The following is a 24,049-nucleotide window of genomic DNA, read 5'->3' as shown; positions in this document are numbered from 1 at the left end:
GATGTCTGCATGCTGATTCATCATGTTCTTCTGATTGAAGGCAGCTACAGAAATCTTGTTTTGGAGAGTATCCACTGGGTAACTGCACAAGCAGCAATTTTAAATTCAATTTAAAAATAGCTCTTTGGCGTAGAAAGTGATAAAGCAACATAACTACTCAGATGCAGTAGACAAATTAAAACACTTCCCCCAAACCCACAACACAAGCGATCAAACATTTTTTGGGGAACTTTTCAAGTCTGAATCTTAGCCAACGATTCATGAGTATTCCAGACTTCCATTAAGTTGATGAGGATTTAGAATTTGTGTGCAAATAATACCAATGGGTCTTTTTGTTGATCCTAAGATTTGTATACACAAGGATCATTCTTTCTCTCTCCCTGTTTGGTATCTTTTGCCATACTGCAAGTAAGTATGAGTACTTATGTGTCACCTTAGAATATGTCAGTCCCTCAAAGCTCACTCATTTCTAGTGTCCTTGGTGCATGTCTGAGAACCGAAGAGACCTCAAAGTGCCTCACAGGAAGAACTTGGAACTAAATTTAAATAAAGATTTAAGCACTTTCAATAGGATGCAGGTGCCTAAATTCTGCCTACATCCAAAACTGACAATGTGACCTGAAAATACTGTCAGCAATTTCCTAAGCCTAGTGGCACCTAACAGCCCTGCATGGCTTCCCATTTGGGATGAAACTTTTCTTCTGCCTTCAGGCCATGGCTGGAAAAGGCTGTGGTTGGTTCTGCCAGCCCTGCTCAGTTCCTTCAGAAAATACTTGTAGGATATATATGCAGAGATGGATATGAAAAAAAAACCTGTATGTCATATCTTTTGGCTCCAGAATACATATAGATGCTCACCAGCAGTGCCCCACCACCATGAGATTTTGTTTGGTATATATATTTACACAGAAATAACTAAGGAATCAGGAAAAATCTAAAAGGAAAAGTGTGTGTTGGAGTTACTGCAACTAAGGTCTATATTACAGAAGAAAGTTTGGGGTCAATATGGCAGCTAATTCCTAATCACCACCACCATCACAAGAGCTATTCTTTCCATTGTGTAGCCTGATAAACAACTGTACTCTTTCTGAGTCTGTAAATAACTTGTCTAAGCTTATGAAAGATACAAACAACATTGACAAACAACAGTGGAAAGGAACAGATTTATTCTTATTTCTTTCCATGTAGTTTTTCAAATTTAGTCCACTTAAAGAGCATTCTTCAAGTTGTTGTGATTTCTTTTTGCAGAGAATTTCTTGCCAAACACTTCTGCAATCTCTCTTTTATTATTTACATTGAGAAGAGGTACAACATAAACTTTTTTTTCCAAATCCTAAGATAAAGATGTTGAATTGGAAGCTGGATGCATTTAGTAGTATAAGGCAATGCAATGCGTACCTTGCACCTTGAGAACCAGCTCCAGAAGAGTAAATGAAGCTGGGGTGTTTTGTCGTACTAATGTGATTGCACTTCTTCCAGTACCTTTCTGTGGCATTCACAGGTATCTTTCTCCACGTCTTATAGGCAGCCTGCATGAGATGGAGTTATTTATGCTGTAACCTGTTCTTGGCTATAGCAATTGTTTTGCTATGTTTTTACAGAGACATTATGCTTCATGACTAGACTACCAGATACACAGTAAGTAAGGTGGTAGGTAGCAAATAAGAGATATTTTATCAAACAGGTAGATTATTTTGTGAAGACTTAACAACTCTGGAGTAAAGAGTGTTCTTTTACCACCAAAATGACTGGATGTTTGATCTTCTGTAGTGGGAAGCGACATAAGATCTGAAGTTTGATAGTTGTGTCTTGTGGCTGCACAGCAGGGGCTGACAAAGTTAAGGAAACTAGGGGGCCTTATAGGAAAAAATCTGTAGACTGATTATTCTATTGCTGTTATGTACTGGATGTGTTTAAGTAGTGTTACCAAAAGGGAGTAATGGGGTGTGGAAATGCAAGATACTCTAGAGGTTGCAGTGAAAAGGTGACTGCAACTGGTAATGTTCCAAGTTGTGCATGGATAGGGGATTATAGTTCAGCCTCAGTAACAGGAAATTTACGATTACACCACATTTACGTGAATGCCTTTTCTTGAAATTGGCTTGTTGTGTTTTTTCCCAGATTTAAAATTATCTTCTGTTTGCTCCTACCAGGGTTTAACACTGGATGAGTTTTTAGAAGTGACTTTGGGGTCCCTAATTCTTGAGGGCTCATCCAGGCATTTCAAAGGAGCCTGATAGTCAGAGATAAGGGAACGTTAAATCACATTTTTGCCAAGCCAGAAATTCTGGAGACATTTAAAAAGTGATTTTTTTTTCCTGTCAAGGTCGCAAAAATACTTTCCGTAAGTGAGGTTGGATTTACTTCAAGATTCACAGGAATAATACAATTCTAGAAACGCTCCTTTTAGCTTTTGAAGAGGGCTTTCAGAAATATCTCCTAATATGGATCACGAAAATGCAAATGCATCTCGTACTGGCATGAAGGTGTAGCGTAATATGTGTACACTGGTATCAAACTATATTTTCTTAGAATGTTTTTCTTGAACTGAATGAATGTCAGAGATTGGAACATCAGAGCATTTGTAGTCATTATACTGTGTTTGCAGTGAGACTATCATATCAATGGTAACACGCTCTCACAGGCTTCTAGAGGAACAGAAATTAACATGCTCTCACAAGCTTCTAGAGGAACAGAAATTAATCAAGGAATGTTCTTTGACTTTTTCTAGAATAGTCTCCTCTGAAAATTATATATAAAAATCCCTGTCAATTTTATAAGGATAATATTTTTTACAGGATTTAAAAAAAAAGTATTTATTTTTTTAATATTGCTGTTGTGTTTGAAACATTTTATCAGAAACATTTGTGGCAACTTTTGAAACAGAATATCCAATTTCATCTGCAGTTGATATTGTCCATATGGTGCTGTCTTTCAGCTACAAACACCTCTATCTCTTTCTCTCAGTATATCACACAAAGATCTGGACAAAGATCCTCTGTAGACTAGGAAATCTGAAGAAAGAGCTGGCTGTTGTAGGTCTTGCGTGAACACAAAAGAGCTTGAGAAACAGTTGAGTCTGCCAAGGTGAAGGTATCATACAGCAAAGATCAGGCATCAAAATTACAAGTTCTGATATCTATGTTTACAAAGCATAAACATCATAAAGCAATGCTCACTGCAGTTTTGTCCTAATGCTCACTATAAGGTGAGGATAATATCTTTCATCTGGAAAGCTTACAAGCTTTTGTTTTTCATGTTGCACTGAATAGCCAACTATTTCTAAAGGACTGAGTAATATTTATTACTATGTATAATGAAGACAGAAAAAACAGACGAAATTTTTTGAGTAAACTCTTACTACAAAGGTGAAGTTTTCCTTTCTGAAAGACTCCAGTAATTAAATATGTCATGGGGAAAGCTTGTTTCTATTCTGTTTGAACTAACACGACAAAATTCAGGAGTGGAACGGCTTTGATTTTCTTCTTGTACTTTGCTGTTTACTCAGGAGGCTTTATATAGAACATTCAGATTATTTGATACATATGGGTGGCTCTGCACATATTAGCATGTATGCAAATCAGGTAGTGATTCACCTCTAACAGTAAACAAGATTTTTGTGTAATGTACAGACAAGAATGAAATTTCTAATCGTGCCTGCTATAATAATGATAATGCACCGAACTGCAATGGGCAGGGAAATCAATTCAGTACTGAATATATTCTTTCTGTCTTTATCCTGGTCTCTGCTATCAAATTGTGAGCTAGCACAAGAGACCTCTGAGGGAGGTTAATATTATTGTGGGCAGCTGTTTCCCTACAAAATGATCATGGTTTTTTTAAAAACCCCACAAAACTAAAGAAAAAAAACAAGGAGGGACATTACAAAAATAACTTTTTTTTTTTTTTTTTTTAAAGTAAGGAGAAACCAGGGTGAAGTCTATTCTTAGAGGTACATTGTGTCTTGATGAAAAAGTTGGCAGCAAAGTTTTTTCCTGACATGTATCAAGGAAATGGGTGGGTTTTTGTTACTGTCAAAAACTTGAAACCAAGTTTTTTAGCTTGTGGAAGTGAAAGTTAAAAATATAACAAAAAGAAAAGTCAGTCATCCATTTTTGTTTACAGTTTTTTATGTTTCTTTAAGGAGGCTGTGGAAACTGGAGATAGAGCCATACGAAAGGCAACACTTTCTTCCCATTGGGAGCTATTTGTCCTGCAGGATGTACAAAGTTGAGGAGCAAGCAGCAGCTTGCTGTGTATTAACAATGGTAGAAAAACTGCTCAGGGACCAAGGGAGACTGGGCAGAGTTTGTTGTATCTCAGGCATGCACTGAGTTGGGTAAAATCAGAACTGGAACAAAGGCTTGCCTACAAAGGCACTCTTTCTGTGGGACAATTGTGTACAAATCTTTTCACTTCTAATTGACCATGTGATGAGTTTTCTGTATTTAAAAAGATCAAATTTCTAGTTTTCATTTAAAGGAACTCTGACTCTTTTGAGTTGACAGCTCCAGTCTTTTGGGGACAGCTTGTTATTGGAGATCTAGGCAGACATATCATGAGGTCTCCTCTCTACGACCTGGCCTACAGCTGCACCACCTTCATTCACACTGAAGAATACTGATCAGTAACCTTGCTAGCATTGGAATCATCATTTCTCATCAGTTATACAAGTACCTGTGCTCAGAGACATGGCATATTGCTGCAAGTTAAATTGAGTGACAGATACTAAACTTTAAGTACATTATTTATAAACTGTTTGCTTTCCACGAGACACATTAGAGACTTGGGAGAATGTTTTTCAACACATCATTTGCAGATCTCCAGAGAGGCACACAAAAAATAACTCCAGAAAAACCCGATCTGTTGTCAGTAGTGTGTGTTTACTAGTTAGAGGACTGTTCCCATACAAGAAAATATAGGGATTTGCGAATCAAAGTAAAGAATACTAGCCTGGAAGACTTACACTAATGACAGGTATTTAGAAATTGGCAACAGGCATAAAAATTAGAAGGTGGAAACAGAAGGCATGAGCACAGATAACAGAAGTATGTGCTATTATCTAAACTTATTATAGAATTTGCAACATAACTGTCATAGTGAATACAGACCTTGAAAACATGTTGTGATTATCATGAAACATTTCAGATACACAGTACCATTTGCCAGAATAATCTTTTGTAAACAATTCTCCATGTGGGTTGTTAAATTTTATTTGCTGTAGAAGTCGACATTTAACAAATAGTTGAAATACTAAATCCCTAAACAAAGTCAGAGTGTGTTGTCTGGCCATAAATTGCTTGGAAATATTTATATGCATGACCCAAAACAGCTGTTGACAAAGCGCAAAGCTCTTCTTTAATAGCCTAATAAGATGTTTTGATGCTAAAAATAATATGTCTTTGGCTCTAAAGACTTAATTCTTGTATTGTTATGTGCTGCAATTTCTCTTTTACCTTGCGACTCTGCATTTGGAGACCCACTTCTTAGTACAAGTAGTTTTAGCAACACTACCGATTGTAGTCTCTCAAGAGTCCATTGTCCCATATTAAAAAGCTATTTTTGCTAAACGAGTTTGGTCATTAGCAGAACAGAAGCTTAACTTTTTCAAAAATAACTGAAATTAAAATAGCATAGCAGACTTTGACTGTGAATTAAACAATACAAGAAGGAGTTTAACATTTCCAAAGCCTGTTACTTAACACAAAGCTTCTCTGCTGCTGCCTAAGTGTTGAAATAAAGGGAGCATTTTACTGAATATTCTAAACACTTACAGTTTGCAGTGAGCTTCCTGAGAGGTCCATAGGCTAGCGGGGATGATTCATCCCACACTGATACCCAAGTTCTGCTCCTAAATTCAAACGCATCTTTGAAGTTCTTAGCCTGGCAATGAGAACTGATATTACTGGAAGCTGTAGGCAAAGCAATAAACCTTAGATATAGTCTTTATCCACACAAAGCTGATGCCACCACGTCTCAGAAGAACCTTGCCAATTTGCTGCTGAGAGAAGCAAAGGAAAGACGTACTCACTGAGAGATGAAAAGAAGGGCTTCCTTCTGCTGATCCCATTTGTTTCACTGCTTTCATGTGTGGTGTAGCATCTATAAAATGAACAGAGAAGAGAGGTCTGAGGTCCTTGATAATCTCCAAAGCCTGCTATCCTTAAGTACTTTGGGGGAAGAGATTGTCTATTATCAAGCTCTGTTTCTGTTTTAGCATAAAGGTATAACATTGAATTCTGGGGAATGTGAAAAAGCATGATAAAATAATTGACACACAACCCTACACAATGACTTGGACAAATGGTCATTTTTTGGATAACTAGTGGTTGAATCTGGCTTCAAATTTTGTCATTCTGTATAGAAAGTTCAGGGAAAGAAGGTCAGAAACTCCTTTCTTGACAAGAATAAAACGCAAAAGTTTTATTCTGTACATTGAAAGCACTATAATTTAATATCTGTGAAGAGGACGGTAGCAGTTGGTGTAGTATTGTAATTTGTTCTATATTTTAAACATATAGTATTGCAGATTTAGAATTATTTTAAAAAGGATAAAAAATTATTAAAGATGTTTCTGAAGGAAAAGGGTACACTGTAGTTGAAGCCAGTTGTGGGCAGGCCCTTGTTCAACAAGACAAAGAGGACACATTTTCCTGGCTAATCTCCTTTGTTCAAGTTTCCTGTCTAGAGATCTAAGATTGTTTGCAGCCAACTTTGCAAAAGTAAAACTGGTGATGTCTGAGATGGAGAGTGTGAACTTCTGGAGTTGGATTAATTTCTACTGAAGCAGCAAGCTGGAAAAAGCCAGATACTTGGAGCCACAGCCTGACAGGTTTGAGCAAGAACCAGAAGGTTCAAAGTTCATTGGAGTGGAGGACTGCTTAGCTAGAAAGTAGTAGTGCCCATGTAGCCATTACATTCTTCATTCCCAAACTTGCTGGTAAAAATGGATAAATATTATGATAAATAAACTATTAAATACTGTGGTTGTGAAGGGCTGAACATACAGTTTTACCCACCTCAATGTGGATTTTACTGTAGTTATTTTTCACCACTAGATGTTTCTACCCTTCAAAGTTCTCCGTCAGTTAAAGGGCACCTAGGGTTATGTATTTAAGGACTCTGAATGATTTCAAGGAGAAGAAACGTTTGTAAAGTAATATTAAATACCTACAAATATTCTGTTTTCAGTTTATAGAGGAGACTTTGGTCTGAGCAATTTATTTATTAAAATTAAATTCCAAAATATCACTGAATAAGACATTTTTCTGAGGAAAATGACTGTAGGCAGGAGAATTACATGTGAATGGAGAACTTGGGATCTAGTCTATAAGCATGCTGCAAATAAAAGTTAGTTAAAATGAATGCTAAAAAAATAAATGACATATGGTTGAAAGATGTGGCAGCTACAGTAAACCTCACATTCATTGACATGAAAAGTGATGAAACATGATAACCTGATGCTTACCACATACTGAGCAAACAATATACCACTAAAATATCAAGAAATGGCAAATAAATAGCTGTTAGTGCAAGTTAGAGGGAAGAAATCACCTTATTATGTTCTGATGAGTCTTGTTCCAAAAGCTTCTGGTGGAAAGGACTGCTAATAGCAGTTTTCTAAATCATTCTTGAATTGCAGATACACAATTTGACCTGACTTCCTGCCTTCCTTCCTTATTACCTTCCCCTCATGCTGTGCTCTCTCCAACCCACTGCCTCCCCTTCCAAAACCCATTATGAATTCTTCCCATGATGGGACCTATTCATATCAGGAAGTGAGACAAGCTGTTACTGCCGCAGAGGAGAAGAAAATCCAGTCTACATCTTTAAAAAAAACTGTAGGAGATCAAAACAGGATGTTCTGTATCAAAATACTTTAGGAAATTAGGGTGATTTTGCCAGACTTTTTTGTCTGTTTGTTTGTTTTAAATAATGCAATTAGAGTTATATTGCACATCCCAAAGTTTTAGAAATAAGACTTCTAATTAAACCTGTTTTAGACTTAGATTTTCCTGTGTATCTGACACAGTTTGTTGATATACTGTGTGGGGGTTTTTTTTCCTGCTGAGTTTGGGCAAAAAAATAAACTTGAGGTGAACATTTATAATTTTGACATACCCAACCCAAAGGAACACAGCATTTTTTTTGTGTGATTTTTGATAAATTCAGATCTTCCTTCAGGCTAATATAGCTATGGAGAAAGCCCAAAATGTCTTAGTAGGTTAGTTCTGTACTGAGATTCATCCAAAATCAATATAAATATAGGTGTTCATTAGGGCCCTTACAAAATTACTGTTATGGAAAAGCAAAGAGGACCGGGTCCTCTCAGTATTTTTTCTGTCTCTTCAGAGAGGGGAAGAGAAAAAAGGGGGAAGAGAAAAGTATTCTAGAAGGGGGTTTTCCTTAAGTGCTTTGTCTGGAGATATTATGTTTCATTTTTTTGTATTGAAGGAAGGAAGAGAGGGGACACAAATATCAGCATATTTAAAGATGTATTCTCTTTGTTTTAATATAGTGGTACTATCAATTCAATGGGCTGTGATTTTTTCATTTCATTTATCACTTACACTGTGGAAGTTTCTGAAATGTTTCATTTAATTATACTAAAGACATCAGTCATGATTTTCTAGTTAAAGTTGTAGGAGGTTTTCATTTTGAAACACTATTATAACTTTCAAAATAATTCCTTTTAAAGCTGATTTTTAGTGTTAATCCAAGCATGACTCATGTGGTGAAATTGGAGAAAATCACCTTAGCCATATCTACTTTATGGGAGTCTGATGAGGTTTTCTTTTTTTAAAAAAGATAGCTTTTCATAGGCCTGAAATCGAGCCCACACACATTTTAGTTGAAGGTATCTCCTAGTTTACCTCGAGCAGCAGAAAAAACAACTGGTTATGCAAATAGAGCACCAACCTTGGCTTGTGATGACCCAGCAATCAGGGTCTATGGGCTCATTTAGTTGTTCTGGGCAAGCCACTTAAGCTGCCCCTAAAGTGACAGCCTGGTATGGTTAGGGCAAACCCAGATGTTCATGTTCCCTGACCACCCAGAGCAGAGCTCTCTGCAGCTCCCTGGGTGTTTGGGCTTTCTCCTGCCAAGGGCCAGGAGCAAAGGAGGCCTGTGGCTTATGCCCCTATGGTGCAAGGGACAGATAGAGCACTCAGTCGGGTTTTTTTGTGTCGTTGAACTGGATATCACTGTATCATTTTGGCAACCTCCTCCTTCTGAGAACTGTCTAAGTGCATGGTGTTCCATCTCCAGTCTGAGTCTCTACCACTTGCCCTGAGAAACTATCCAGGCTGCCTCAGCTGCATCCATGCAGGCATCCCAGTGCCCTCTCTGAATGTTCTCCTAGAGTTTACTCTGGTTTTCACTTGCTTGTAGCAAATACATTCTGGGACCCACCTTGCTGACAGATACAAAGGGGTCATATCTGGTGTGTGTGTGTGTGTGCATGTGCTTGTACACACATGGGAGGAGAAAGTGGTAGCCCAATGCATTAGCCAAAATACAGACACAGATCCTATAGGCTATCAGCCTGCCTCATTGATTACCTAAGGGATGTTTGTGCTGGTGTCTGGCAGAGTACAGAACTGAGAGGAAACACATTGCACTTTTTATTACAGCCTACTTGAATGCTTTCACAGAACAGGTTGGTCCCCAGACTGAGGCATGTCTGGTGGTTGTCTCCTGGCATGTCTTCTCTGGCCTGGCTGAAGCCAGCCAGCTGGCCTGGAATCACAAGTGCTTGCTTTGCCACAGGACACCACCAGTTAGGATGTGAGAGGGTGAGAGATCTGAGCTCTGTTAATAAGCTGTGAGTTGGAGAAACAAAACGCTTTCTGAAGACAGCAAGGGGAGGAGGCAAAATAGCATGTTAGAAGTACTGCAGAGTCTGACAAAACCTGAAATCTTCACTGGCTTTGACAATACCCTTGGACATAAAGGATGAGAGGATAAGATGAGGGAAACTCAAAAGCAGAAAATTAGTATTTTCCAGTTCATAATCTGCAAAACATTTTTTCTTTGCATTCCTCTGTTTTCTTTTGCTCAGTAACTGCTCCCCCACAGTAAAGGCAAAGCAGCAAATAAATCTTTTCCTCTCAGTGTTTGGAGTGCTTCTGCCTAGCAGCTAGGGAACTTGGGTTATCACGACAAAATCCAAATCTCATATTTTTCTATACTGGTTAGCACATGGGATCCAATTAAGTTCAGGTACTTGAACCTGATCTTCAGATGTATACGTGGCTCAGGACAATAAGCAATTTAATCATCTAAGGCTTTAGATCCTCTAAACAAGTAGGCATTCAGCAAAGCATCATGATTGATGCCTGTCTTCTAGCAGACTGTAATTGCCAGAAAGACAGTGAGGTTTGTTGTGCAGGACATAGAAATGCTTGGGAGCAAGGATCAGAACACAAGATTACCTCCTTGCGAGCCAAGGCCATCATAAAGATGACTTCCAGTGCTAAAGCATTCCTCTCCAATTTCTTTATTAAAGAGAAGAAAGAACAGAGCTACGTCATTTCTCCTCAAGTGCCTTACCAGCAATTCAGTGGTCAAGTCCTTCATCTGATCCATTCACTTGCTGTTTCTGATTCTCTAGACTGATAAAAAGAAGATAAACATAAGTAACTCCCAGTACCCCCCTGCCTCTTCTCTTGAGTCCCATGTGACACCATCAAGCAATATTTCAGGACAAGCCTCATGCCTCCTCCATAGCTTTTGATCTATACGTGTTCATGCTCAAGGTCTTCTCTGCTGCTCCTCAAACTCACTGCTGGTGCCACCTCCCCCGACTCATGGCAAATCTTTTACTTGTTGTCATCAGATTCATTTTCTCCTTTCACATTTAAGCAGTCCTCTGCCATACAAAAGGCCATATGAGATAAAACCTCTTTACTAGTTTTCTTCCAACTTGAACTTTTTCACTGCACACCCCATCTCAAACAAACACTGCAACACAACTATACAGAAATAAATGAGAATGTGATTTCTCTTTAATTCTTTTCTAGAAGAAAGCTTTTTCAATCTTAGTCTTCTCAGATAGTATCAGAAGGCTGAAATATCTTCTTTAACCCTTCAAAAAGCGGACAGGCATCTTGTAATAACTTACTGAGATACCACATCATGCATATCAAGATAGAAAAATAGTCACATAAAACACTCATCAGTCTACATGTAATTAGATACCCAGGTACAACAGCTGACACGATGCAAATGCACTGCATTTGTTTCTATGAGCCTAAAATATCTCGGAATAATAAAGAGACACTCAGTGTGGAATAAACTGAAATGTGAACTTTAAACAAAATAACGTTTTCTAATACAAATTACATTATTGAATATAACAATGAACAGCCATCTTTTAAGATGTTTTTCTTCTTGATTGATAAAGTGACTTAACAACTGGTGTAAATTATACCATAGGGTGCGAAGCTGTAATAGTGTACGAGGGCCTGGCCTTCTGCATTTGTGAAGCAGTTTGTGTGTATGCTATGATGAATTCCATGAAGAATTTTCCAGTGAAGTGAGACATTCCTTAAAGAGCACAGTAAGTTATTTCCCTAGGGAATATTTCTGAAGTGTTAGCAACAGGTACTGTGAATTGTACTTTATCTTACATTTTGATTAATACAATTTTTTACTTTTGAAAAGACAGAATAAAATAGGAAGAGCCTTTCAACTCTCTTCACACTTCTTCTTCCACAAAAGGACTAGATCAATATGAAATAAAGGGAACTTGCAAATCTATGGGGGGTGAAAGGGCAGAAGTGGGTAGTGCATGCCCTGACACAGCCATTTTCTTTTAGAAAAGCATGAAATTACTTTTTGTTTTCCCCCAACCTTGCACACTGTTGAACAGTTTAAAGAGAAATGGATTCTTCCTATGTATGACTTGCCCAGATTTAGAGAGCTTTTGAGGTGTTACAGATTATCTATCAAGAACGGAGGTGAAAAGCACTTTTGAGCTGTGTATGTAATTAATCCTGTTGAAATCAGTAAGCAAACCATACCTACACACAGGAACCCAGAGATTATGAAATCCACAATATTAGAGTTCAGACATTTTGAAAAAAAAAAATTAAAACAGGAAATCTTACATTATAGCATGCAACTTAATTCTAAATATTTCATTGCCCAAACCTTTTCAGTTTTCAAATACATCTAGATTCTAGGAGGCTGGTGAACGGACTGAAATCCATTCCCCTTCTTGTGCCTCCTACCTTGATGTCACTGGTTAAGGTAGAAGAAAGAAAAAACTACAAGCACTATTTTCTTCAAAAACAGTTTATAAGAGGGTTTAGTTTACATTCTAAAATATTTATTTGGGTAATTGCAAAATATTTGCTATGAAATACACATTATCTAACATTCAGGCAGTGTTGCAAGATAAACATCAGCAACTACATGTTGGGACCCTTTCTTCCAAACAGCATATTATTTATGGTGGAAAACCAAAGGCTACCAAACTGTCAGGAAGCTAAGAACAAGGTGGTGACTGGTGACAAATACTTCAACAGTCACATGGGGGAAAATAAAAGACAACGGGTGAGGATAGGTAAAAGAAATTTGCCAGGGTCCAAAAGGAAAGAGACATATGTTTTCAGAAATTAAGATAACAGAAGTTAAGCTGAATTATATTGCACATGTCTTTCTGACAATACAGTTATGTCTTTCTTAGAACGACAGCAGAATGTATTCTCCCCATCTATGGCAGTAGGCAAAAACTAAGTGGGACAAATATATAGCTAAGAGAGAAAAATAAATAAGACAGGGCGAGAAAGTGAAGTAAAATTAGAATAAGTAAAATACAATAATAAAAAATGAATGAAAATGAAGAAAATATGAAGCTGTAAAGTTATGCAGTATGAGATGAAAAAAAAATCCATGCAAGTACAGAGAAACTGAAAAGTATAAGAGAGGAGAACATAATCTACTATGCAAATTACATTCCTTCAGAATTAACAGGTATTTAGTTTTGATTGACTTAATCCTCCTCCACTGCCAGGAAAGTCTACACTTCCTAACTTCCATTAAAAATAAACCCTTACAATGATTTTTGAGAAAAAGAAAAATCAAGGCAGAACATTTACTATGTACGATAAAAGTATAGTACTGTATTCAATGTGTACCCACTCTGACAGTGGGAACAAGTGTCTTCCTCTTGTAAAGAGAATTTGAGGAAATACATTTAATTGAGAACCAGAAGGGAATAACAGAAAATGTTAACCACGCTGAAAGCAAACCAAATATTTCATTTTCATTCAAGTATCAAAATTAAAGTATCACTGTTTCAATAACAAGAATAATGTTGAAATTGCATGAAACGTGAATCATAAGCATCTAGAACAATAGATATGGAAACATACGTTGAAGGTCTTTCACATTACTACATTTACCATCAACTGAGAAGGACAAAGTAGAGCTTTAGCCATTTCTAGCAAGTGGATGTGAAAGATGTGGAAGCTGGTCACTGTGCTGAGACTTTTTATAAACAATATACTAATTCACTACATAGAAAAGATGTAACATTTAACTAGATGAAACACAGAACTTGTTGAACAAAATGTTTTTCCTCCACTGAGTAACAGCTTGATTTTGTTAGTTCTGCTGTCTCACTGTAACATTGCACAATATTTAACATTTAGGTTTTAAAGTAATCTAATTCATATTCTGAAAGCTGTCATATATCCAATGAAATAAGGAACTTTGTTCACTTCTGTGAAGGAGAAAAGTATTTTACTGCCTCTGAAATATCCTCCTCTTCCCAGACAATAAACTGGCGGTTATCATGGTGCAGAAAGGCAGGTATCAATACTGTCATACAACAATTAACAAGGTTACTTTTCACATTATAACACCATACTCATGCGCTGTAATGCTCATATCTCAACACTTAAGTCTTTTTATGTTTCTATGCCTATACTTCAATTTCAACTACTTACAATATGTGATGGGGTTTGTATACCTATTTAAAAGCAGGTCTGTGGGACACAGTATCTCTTGCTTAGTGTAAACATGATATCTTTGAAAACAAGAGAACAATTTCTGTTAGGTGGTTTGATAGCTGTAACAGACATAATAGATTTGATCAATGTTTCAACGTGTTACATTTACTTTTAATTTACTGCTTTATATCTCAAAGTATATATATACATAAATAATCTAGATCAATCACTATACTAAGGAAAATATTTCTGAATGTTAGATAGCTTTTAGGAAAGGCATTGTGATCCTATTCTTGTGAAGTTTCTCTAAATCTTGCACTGAATTAAAGAAAAAAAAATATGAAAGATCATGAGAGAATCACAGCAACCAAAAGAAGATCAGTAGATCAGCATTGTTCTTCAGAACACGTTATTATTTCAGGTGAATCATTAGACAGGATTCTATAGATGCAGGCTGGCAAAGAAACTAATACAAGGAGATACATGTTGAAGCTGGAAAGCTGCTGTACTAGGAGAAAAAGCACAAAAGCAAAGCAGCAAACACTTGTCTGGCCTTTGAAATAAAAGTTTTGACTCTTAAAATACAAAACCAGAAAGAACTGAAAGAAACTGAGGTTAAGCACAACTCCAAGTCAAATGGTAAGTAATAACAGAACAATATCAAGATTCCTGTTAGAAATAACTACAATACACATCTACAGAACTTCCAGTACAATGTTTCTAGTTTTATCCCACAGTAATCTGGTCTGTTTGTAAAAAAAGACAATACAATATGCTAATCTGATTCTAGAATAATTGCTTATTAGATCAGTGAATTCTGAGAAATGAATGTGGACTAATTAGAATGGAATTCTCTCTGCATATAAAGTACATAGACATCAGAAACACAGGAGTTACATTTGTGCATTTCAAAAGTATCATAAGTGATGCTGAGATGCTGATGTCACAGTGCATTCAATTTATTATTGGGTTGGGCAGGAGATATCAACCCAGTTTTAATGTTTTTAATTGTTAAGTTTTCTATTAGTCTGTGACTTTGCTCACAGTGAAAAGCAAGTCCTATTATTTTTTTTTTCTTTATCTTTTAGCCATATAACAGAGGTTATATAAAAGAAAGATTTCAGACACCAGATCCCAAATTAGACCACCTTATTACTAGTTTCTTTCTATTGTTAAAGTTCATGTAGCTGTTACATCTCAGTTTGCTTTCTAGATATGTCAAAAGGTGTAAGAATTGGACACATCTCAAAGTTTCCAGTGTAGTTATGAACAATTCGCCATTTTTACAGCTTAACTATTACAGCTATGTTTAGCTTCCTCAGAAAAAGCATGAAGAAAAGGAAAGGAATTTTGCTACTTCTGAAAAAAATAAAATTGGTTTCACATGAAAAAAGGGAAAAAAAAATTACCTGGTTAACCTGAAATGCTACCATACCTGACACTGCGGATATGTTTACTTCTTGGAGGAAAAAATTGGTGCCTTCTGCAACTACAGAATTACTAATTATTTCAGCCAAAAATGCAGAGTTGTTCACTTGAAGGTGATGAGAAAGATCTGCCTGAAAAGTTCTTCTAGTAGATGATAAATAGGCGATTGTGTGAACTCCACGTTAGTGCAGATAAAGCAAACTACTGTTCACGGTTTCCTACATTAGATAATGAAATAAATATATTTTCAAGAAATGAAACCATATCAAACCTTTCACATTTTTAAATATAGTAACATTTAGTGGGACACAGTGGCAGTCCAGTTTCCAGTTTGAGAATTACTATGCAAGCAGTAACATATGTCAGCCTTCACAACAAGCAAATAGCTAAGACAAACATAAATGGGAAGAGAGAATACAAAGAGTCACAGAGAGATTAAGCAATGTGCCGGAAACAGAAACTAGGGCTTGTGGATGCCTGTTCCCTCTGCCATATACCTTTTTACTTTCCATGTACATTACATTTAACACTTGCTATAACATTTAATATATTGAACACACTATAATAAAAAATATGTGTGATCTACAGTTCAAGGAACAATGGAGACCTTTTAGCACAGAACAAAAAAAAAACTATTGCATGTGGTCTTTGTAATGCATCAGTATCAAAAAACAAAATAAAACACAACCAAAAACACAGAATAAAAAAAAAAAAACACAAATGGATTTGTTTCAGGAGCAGTTATAATGTTTTTACATTAAATTGTCTATAACAATTACCTGTCATTAGATGGTAACAATTTAGAGGTACTAGGAAAGAATACTGGATCACAGGGAGCCACATTTTTACTAAACAAAAGAAAGGACTTACTCGTTTACCTTGTCCGTTGTTGGTGTTCATTGGGTGACTGTAGTAAATGGCAATTGTGTACGCTGCACAAAGGAGAAAGCTCTTCTCCCCTCACCTGTGTTTGAACAGAGCTCCAGGGAGAGGATGGCAAGGGGTGATTTTTCTTCCCTAGAGCTGGGCACCCTGTGTGTGTGCCGCACAACTGGATGGGACTGCGGCAGAGAACTTGGGTTCTGATCCTCCAACAGGGAAGAGGCGGCACCGAAGTAATCATAAGAAACCAATGCAGAATGGGAATGTGTTTTTGCGTTTATGCACATTCATTTAAAAATAAATTTACTCTGTCCCTCTACATTTGCCCTCCTTTTGGTCTACGTTGATCTTATTTTGAGCTCTTCAGGTAATGGGCTGTTTTCCAGATTTCAGTGATGTAGTACAGAAAAAGTTCTCATAAACTTTTGTTGTTGTATCCACTAGATGCTAAAGCCAGATTCTGCCTTCTCATTTTTCTCTGCTCACCCAGCAGCCTTTCTTCTTGGAATGGTGACAGGACCACAACTGGGGTATGCATCGTGCTTCTCAGTGTTGTTGTAGCATACTGCACTTCGGTGTTCTGCATACAGCATCTGGCAATGCTGAATGAGAAATAACATGTCCAGTTTATAAGAAATAAAGGCTGCATATCTGCAATACTGTGCTTTTAGGGAGTAACCTAGATATAGTCCATGTTGTGCTGGAGTTTTACAAATGAGAGCCAAGGCAGAGTTTTTTCCCCACCAAGATCAAAATTAACATCTGTGGCATGTAAAAGAAACAAATCTCAGAATAACAAGTCTGAGACACTTGTTCCTTCTTGGGGATAGCTGAGACACATGAAACGTTTTTTTGGGGGGCGGGAATTTGGCTTCATTCTTTCACAACAGTAAGGCCTCAAGTCATTACATGTTTTTGAATGATACGTTAAGTTCAGCTAATTTACCTTTAATTTTTTTTTTTTTTTTTGAAAGGTAGTAATTAAACATTAAGCAATACAAAGCATATTTTTGTGATGAATCTGACACAACACTTTTGAAGCTCAAGTATCTGTTAAGGCTTGGACTCTCTCTAGTGTATCAGACAACAGCAGTGATTTACATTATTTTGAAGCTGCAAGTAAGTTTTCAAGGGTAACGGATTTCATATATAGAGATAAAAAGATAATGTTCCTTCATTTATGCCTGATAACTTCTTTTCCCTATCATATTACATTTAGCAAAATGAATAAGACAGAAAGGATGCTGGTGTATTTTTATGTTAATTAAAGTATTTTAATTTCAAATAGCATTTTGGACGCTCAAATAGCTTCCAAAAAAGTGGTGCCAGGGCAAAACTAATGAATTTTAATTCCTTTCAGTATACTTCTGCTTTCACAAATTCTTTTTGTTACATTCTGATGCATGAGAATGCATCAGTAGGCATTCAGAGCATGCATTCCACAGATCTGATTTTTACAAAATCCAACTTAACTTTTTAAGCTATATAACAAAACTCACTTTATAAGTAAGTGTGTTATTTTTAATGACCAGTTGGGTAGTAGCTAGAATACTACATATTTTGGGAAGGTGGATCAACTTTTTAAAGATGTTTGTTTTTAACTATGCCTTGCAAGTGACAAGTAATCTCTCTGCACAAATGATGTATTTAACTGTTTTGTAGCTAAATCGTGTATTCTCAGACAAATTTTAGGAGTGTGCCACTCCGGTCCTAGAAGGGCTACAGCTAATAACTTTATCCTTGCTGCAGTTATGTTACTTAAAGCAGTACGATGTATCCCTTCAGCAGTTAAATGCTGAAACTTCACTGCATTAACCCTGCTCTTCTACATCTTGGAGTGCCTTGGAAAACTCTCAGCTCCTTGGGAGTCCAAACAGTTTTGGTCATGATACTGTAAAGCAGAAATCTCTTTGGACTCTACAGTATGCCCATGGCCATCAGAGCTGGTACAGTGACAGCTAATGCTGCTGATGAGTAATGCAAGAAAAAGACTCTTGTAGGAGAATAGTCCACATGTTGCACAGACAATTTTAGTAACTGTTCTTAGCTTACAGCCCCACCAGGCACAGCTTTGCTGCCAAAATACTGACCTGCTGTGATTTAGTTCTGCATGCTGTTGAAAATCAGGTACAATAAACCAGTTCTATCCTTTGTGTAACACTTGCCATAGCAGTAGTATAAAAATCAATTACATTGTTGAGAGGGATTGTTGTTACTTATCAGAACAGATAATGAAATTAAGTTTCTTTTTACTTCCAGGACTGTAGCATACCTGGTTGTTTGTGTAAAGCAGCAGCGCTAGCCATAATTTACTGCATTGCAGTAAAATCAACAATGCAGCATTCTGCAAAGCCAGGCAAATACTCATATTTGATTTGCTAGGTGAATGGAAAGAGAAAAATGCTCCTAAAATACTTTAATCACATTACTATACTTTTTCTTTGTAACCCTCCAAAACCTCCACTCCAACTAAACACTGGTACCATTTGAAACCAAAATGTTGTTCTGAAACCTGATTTGAAACCATTTCTTTTACAAGTAACAAAGAGAATCACACTGATTTTTCTCAAAATTCTTCATTTTGGAAGGAGGAAAAAGTACAATTTGAGAAGTTAACAGTAACTCATACGTAAGTTCTAGCTGAGCAGAAACCCAATTTAAAAGTAAAAATGTTAGGTGTGTGGAAAAAAAAAAAAAGCACCATCTAACTCCATATAAGAGAAACTTACCATATCTAGAGATGAAATAAAGAAATTGTATGTAGTTGAAAGCAAACACAAAATTAGGATATTGCTGTCCAGCTATGTAGTGCCGTAGTCACATATATTTTTTATTAGAAAAAAATACAGTTTATGCTATCACTGTTTAGAAAATGTGGTTGTCAACAAGTTCTGAGTTTTGTTTTTTCTTTACTTTTTTCCCCCCTCTCCAGTGAAAACCTGACACATTATAAACATTTTTCTTGTCTGTTGACAGTTTACCACCCTAAACTTAGCTTCTGGTAAAACTAATGTTTTTCTCCAGGTTTTCTGGAACTGGCACTGTGATGTGTTGTTATTTTATTCAGTAAAAATTCAAATATTGAATAAATGTAATTTATTCCTAATTAACTTATGATAAGAAGAATTATTGTAGTATTGAAACAATCTACTTTTGGCATAAGTTTGCAGGTTGTTGTTCCTATCAGAAACATGACGGTAAGAAAGGCAACTCATCATCTCAGTTTAGCGGCAGGAATATTCATAACTGTTGAATATGTCAGAAGAATTAAGACAAATGCCTGCTTACTTTAACCATATGCTCAACACAAAAAGCGGTAGGCTTTGTAGAGTGAACTTTCAGCTATACTCCAAAATTTCATAAGCTAGCCAAAGAAAATTTGGGTTTCAGCATTTCCTTAAAAACAAAAAAATTAGTTATCTGCATGAAGATTGTACAAATTCGTTGAAAGTGCAGTCTGTTACACCCAATGGGAGATTTCCTTCTGGAACAAAAGGCCTTTCATATAGAGTACCAGGACTACAAATTTCAATGTGAAAGACAGATGAATTTACAAGTTTGAAATACATGCAGAGAGAGGACTGAAAAATGCAAAATAGAAACCCTAGCCAAAGGTGTTTTATTTACGGGTAGACTACATGAAATAACTTTTATCAGTTAACCACTGCACCATATAGTAACTCTATGTTATCATTCTAGGTACCTGGGAATAACGAGACCTCTTACATATCCTGTAAGGCAGAATGGGAAGTGTATGGCCAAAATGATTCTCTGTGTGTGGCTCCTGTCTGCCTCCATCACTATACCCCCACTCTTCGGTTGGGCCCAAAATGTAAATGATGAAAAGGTCTGTCTGATCAGTCAAGACTTCGGCTACACCATTTACTCTACAGCAGTTGCATTTTATATTCCAATGTCAGTGATGCTTTTCATGTACTACCAGATTTACAAAGCTGCCAAGAGAAGTGCTGCGAAACACAAGTTTGCTGGTTTTCCCCGGCCAGAAGAAATGGAAGGGATTTCTATGAATGGAGTTGTAAAACTGCACAAGGAATCTGAAGAATGTACTAATTTTTCACGACTCCTAAAGCACGACAAGAAAAACATTTCCATCTTTAAAAGAGAACAGAAAGCTGCCACTACACTTGGGATTATTGTTGGGGCTTTCACTGTCTGCTGGTTACCCTTCTTTCTCCTCTCAACCGCCAGGCCCTTCATCTGTGGTACGGCATGTAGCTGTATCCCTCTGTGGGTTGAGAGAACATTTCTATGGTTGGGTTATGCAAACTCTCTCATTAATCCTTTTATATATGCCTTCTTCAATCGGGACCTAAGGACAACTTATCGTAACCTCCTGCAATGCAGATACAGGAATATCAACAGGAAACTATCAGCTGCAGGGATGCATGAGGCTCTGAAGCTGGCAGAAAAGCCAGAATTTGTTCTGTAAGGTCGCTCATTCTTTACTACGATAATTTATTGGTTTATCACATTAGCTTTTCCCCCCACAGATTTGGAAGAAGAGTTATGGGAAGAATCAGGCTTCTTGAGCACTGCTAATGCAGTCATCAAGAAACCAGAAGGTAGCAAGTTTAATTCTCATACAGCCCACTAGTCATAGTGAGCCTAGAAAAGCAAGACCATCATTTCAGGAATTTGAGTGTAAGAGAAAAAACAGAAAAGGGAAGGATAAAAAGCAGTGCAGGATGTTTGAGTTGCCAGTGAGGAAAGAGCAAAGTTGGCCTAACCCTTTTGTTTGGCCTTCGGCCCCAAACAACTTTCAGTAGATCTGAATGTTGGATGCATCTTGTATCCTAGAGATTTTTTTCTGTAATAAAGACAAAATGGTGAAAAGTTCAGTATAATTCATTGCTTTGTTATTATAAAAACAATCAATTTAAGAAGAGGCTGGATCAAAGAACTTATGTTGTTTAGAAATACTCTATTATATATTAAAAAACACATGTCCATTAAAGGTTAATTTATTGGATTGCCTGAAAATAAACTACTTTGTGAAATTTAATGTTCCCTTCACACAGCAACTATGGCACTGAAAGATTGCATTTCCAATGTGAATATTAAAGTTTGAGTAAAGTCGCATGGACCAACATCTGCTGCTGCATATAGTCATGCAGCACAATTAGCTGCAGTGCTGCTATGCCAACGACACCAGGCAAAGATCTTGTCTTATATTTCTAACATAACAAATATGCCTGATTACAGTGTATTTCAGGAGCTACCTGGTCTTTGTCTATCTTTTCTTTCTTTAATTTTCTTGTCTTTATCAGCAGAGCTGTTCTCTAATCTAGGTGGAGACTCAGTCTGTGCTCAAGTCATTTCTGTTGATGTATGGCTAGTCATTGTTCCACTTCAGTAGTTAATTTATTATCAGTTTGAAAGCTCTTCTAGCTTTTTGGGATTTCTTTCCTTCCTGAAGTCAGTAAGGAAAAAGTAAATGTAAGGCTTTATGACATTCAGAAACATCTGCACTTTATCCTTACAAACTGATTTCGGTAACCACTTCTGCTTAAAATGACATAAAGCCTTGCCTTGTGTTAGAATCAGGATAATCCACTGTTTCTAGTTGTTTCCCCCCCATCCTACCCAAGTATGTGATTCTACTTTTGATTTGGGTAACAAACCTCTTCCTTCAATAGGTCAGGATCAAATATTATAACAATATTTATATTTAAAGTTTAACAATAATAAAAACATTAATTATATTAATATATTAGCAGTAATGTATAAGTATAAAATGCACTAATTAAGTAATATATTGCTATAATAACCTATAATATTAATAAATTTAAAACAACTTATAAGAACAAGATGCTTTTTCTGGACTGAGTTTGCACTGCACACCATGTTCCAGATGAAGCATAGAGTACGTTAGTGAATGAAGGCTTTTTCAGATACTGAGACATCAATTAGGAGACAACATGTTTGTTATCAAGTTGCTTCAGCAGCAAATAATACTTTAGGCTAACTTCTATCCCTGCTTTCTATAGTATGACAACTTAGTGACTTAAATGAATTCAGTGATGTTAATTCGAACTAAGTAGTGAGAAGTTTGTGATCTCTTGTTCAAAGCATACACGCACCATTGCAAACACCTGAGTTTCTGAGTGGCAGATACACAAGACCTGGACTGATGTCCTGAGTTACATGTGCTGAAACAAGGTTAATCTCTTTCAGATGGATTTATATACTAGGATATATACAGCAGGAAGTATGTTTTTGTCTCATTTTTAGAGAAGGATCATAGTTTTGTAATAGTTAGAGTTAGGCTATAACCCAGCTTCAAAAAAAGTTTTCTAAAGAAGTATCAAATTGATTTGGGATAGTCCCATTTCTCTTAAGTATTCCAAAAGTATTATGTGCAGAAGGACGAAAGGAGATTTTTAGCTCAGAATATCCACAAGCTCTGTAGTACAGAGCAGAATGCAGTTCAAGCCTGTTTTCTATATTGACATGAAATTATGTTTCTGACTTTGTTACCTATTAGAATATCATTTTTTCAGTTCCTAGCATAACTGAGGAGTTTTCACAGGCCTTCTGTAAATTTTTTTCCCTATGTGAGGATACATAAAAGAATATGCAAATAAATAAAGCTGTGAAAATTCCAAATAGGATTTTAAAACTCTGAAGCTTCTGGGCAGAAGTTTCGGACATCTTTTATTCTACAGGGAAGTCTGAGAAGTTGCATTCCCTCCAGATAAGATTTTTTTTTTTAAATGAAATATGTCTTTTGAATCAGAATTTGACATTCGGCCAACTGTCATAAAAGGCAATTACTTTCCTCAGGGAAAGTATCCTGGAGGACTCCACCTCTCCTCTACCATCTGTTTCAAGTAATGAGAGCCCAGGAAAGAACAAGAGTTGTTATGGACTGTGTGTCAGTCCTTGAAGTTTTTGGAGGTAAACAGCCACCCTTGATCTCCAGACATGTTTGGAAAGAAAGAAGAAAAACAAAAGTAAAAACCAAGTTTCTTCATACAACCAAAACAAACCACAGCTATGTGGCAAATAGAAGCTGTTGTTAGATGGAGCTGTATTTGAGGGAAAAAGTAAAGAAGTTGAGAAGATTAGAACAATGTACCAGCACATGGGTAACACAGCCCTGAGAAGAGGAGAATGCTTTCAGACAGTTCTAGCTGAAAGAGGCTTAGATAAGAAGCATAAGAAAATAATTGCTTATATTCAAGAACAGTATTTTTTACTTTTTAAAAAGATAAATAAATAGAACTGCATCAAAATACTTAACGACAGTAGCATTTTTTTAAATTAGATAATTTGCTGTTCCTCTGACAAAGGGGTGACTTAGGAATGGGTGAATCAGAAGTCTACATCATCATGCGTGCAGACTGCTACATGCTAGTTCAAAACCCTGAAAGAAATCACAGTCTTGGTCTGTGTGTCCTTTCAGATGTTACCAAGCGAAAGCCAGACAGGTGGATCAAATAGATGGGGTAGTGAAAAAAAGGTAATAAAAAATTCCCAGAACAAGCCAGAACATAGGGAGACCAGCATAAGACTAACTGAATGAAGACAGAGAAAGGAGAGATATTGGAAGCAAGACATGGAAGTAGTTTTAAGTATCAAACTTGTGATTGGATAGTTACTTTTTGAAAAACATGCAAAAATGTAGAGGCAAACAGGGTACATATCCAAGATTTTAAGGATAAAGATGCAGACCTTTCTAAAACATGCTTGTACAACCTCAGTGAAAAAACACTTGCTACCTCATTGCTTAAAGGGCAGCTGGGATCTGCAAATCAGCA

General features: G+C 36.6%; 1 protein-coding gene and 1 long non-coding RNA gene across 5 annotated transcripts in view; one reads left to right on the top strand and one right to left on the bottom strand.

Moving 5' to 3' along the window:
- Positions 1-24,049, top strand: part of HTR7 (5-hydroxytryptamine receptor 7) — a 39,497-nt gene that overhangs the window by 5,145 nt on the left and 10,303 nt on the right. Inside the window, exon 2 of one of the 2 annotated variants that reach the window (XM_065067435.1) lies at positions 19,968-20,714. In XM_065067435.1, coding sequence (XP_064923507.1) covers positions 19,968-20,714 — 747 coding nt within the window. Of the gene's footprint in view, positions 1-19,967; positions 21,126-24,049 lie in introns of those variants that run through there. The other variant, XM_005503014.4, reaches the window with a different exon arrangement.
- LOC135579768 (uncharacterized) overlaps positions 2,642-24,049 on the bottom strand; it is a 58,069-nt gene continuing 36,661 nt past the window's right edge. Inside the window, exons 2-5 of one of the 3 annotated variants that reach the window (XR_010473512.1) lie at positions 16,257-16,870; positions 10,552-10,613; positions 5,775-6,102; positions 2,642-3,079 (exon numbers count right to left, since the gene is read on the bottom strand). This is a non-coding gene — a long non-coding RNA (uncharacterized LOC135579768). Of the gene's footprint in view, positions 3,080-3,911; positions 6,103-10,551; positions 10,614-16,256; positions 16,871-24,049 lie in introns of those variants that run through there. The other 2 variants (XR_010473511.1, XR_010473513.1) reach the window with 2 other exon arrangements.

This window comes from Columba livia, chromosome 6, assembly GCF_036013475.1.
Source record: "Columba livia isolate bColLiv1 breed racing homer chromosome 6, bColLiv1.pat.W.v2, whole genome shotgun sequence".
Taxonomy (NCBI): Eukaryota; Metazoa; Chordata; class Aves; order Columbiformes; family Columbidae; genus Columba; species Columba livia.
The sequence above is the reverse complement of the archived record's forward strand: the minus strand, read 5'-3'. Positions and strand labels throughout refer to the sequence as shown.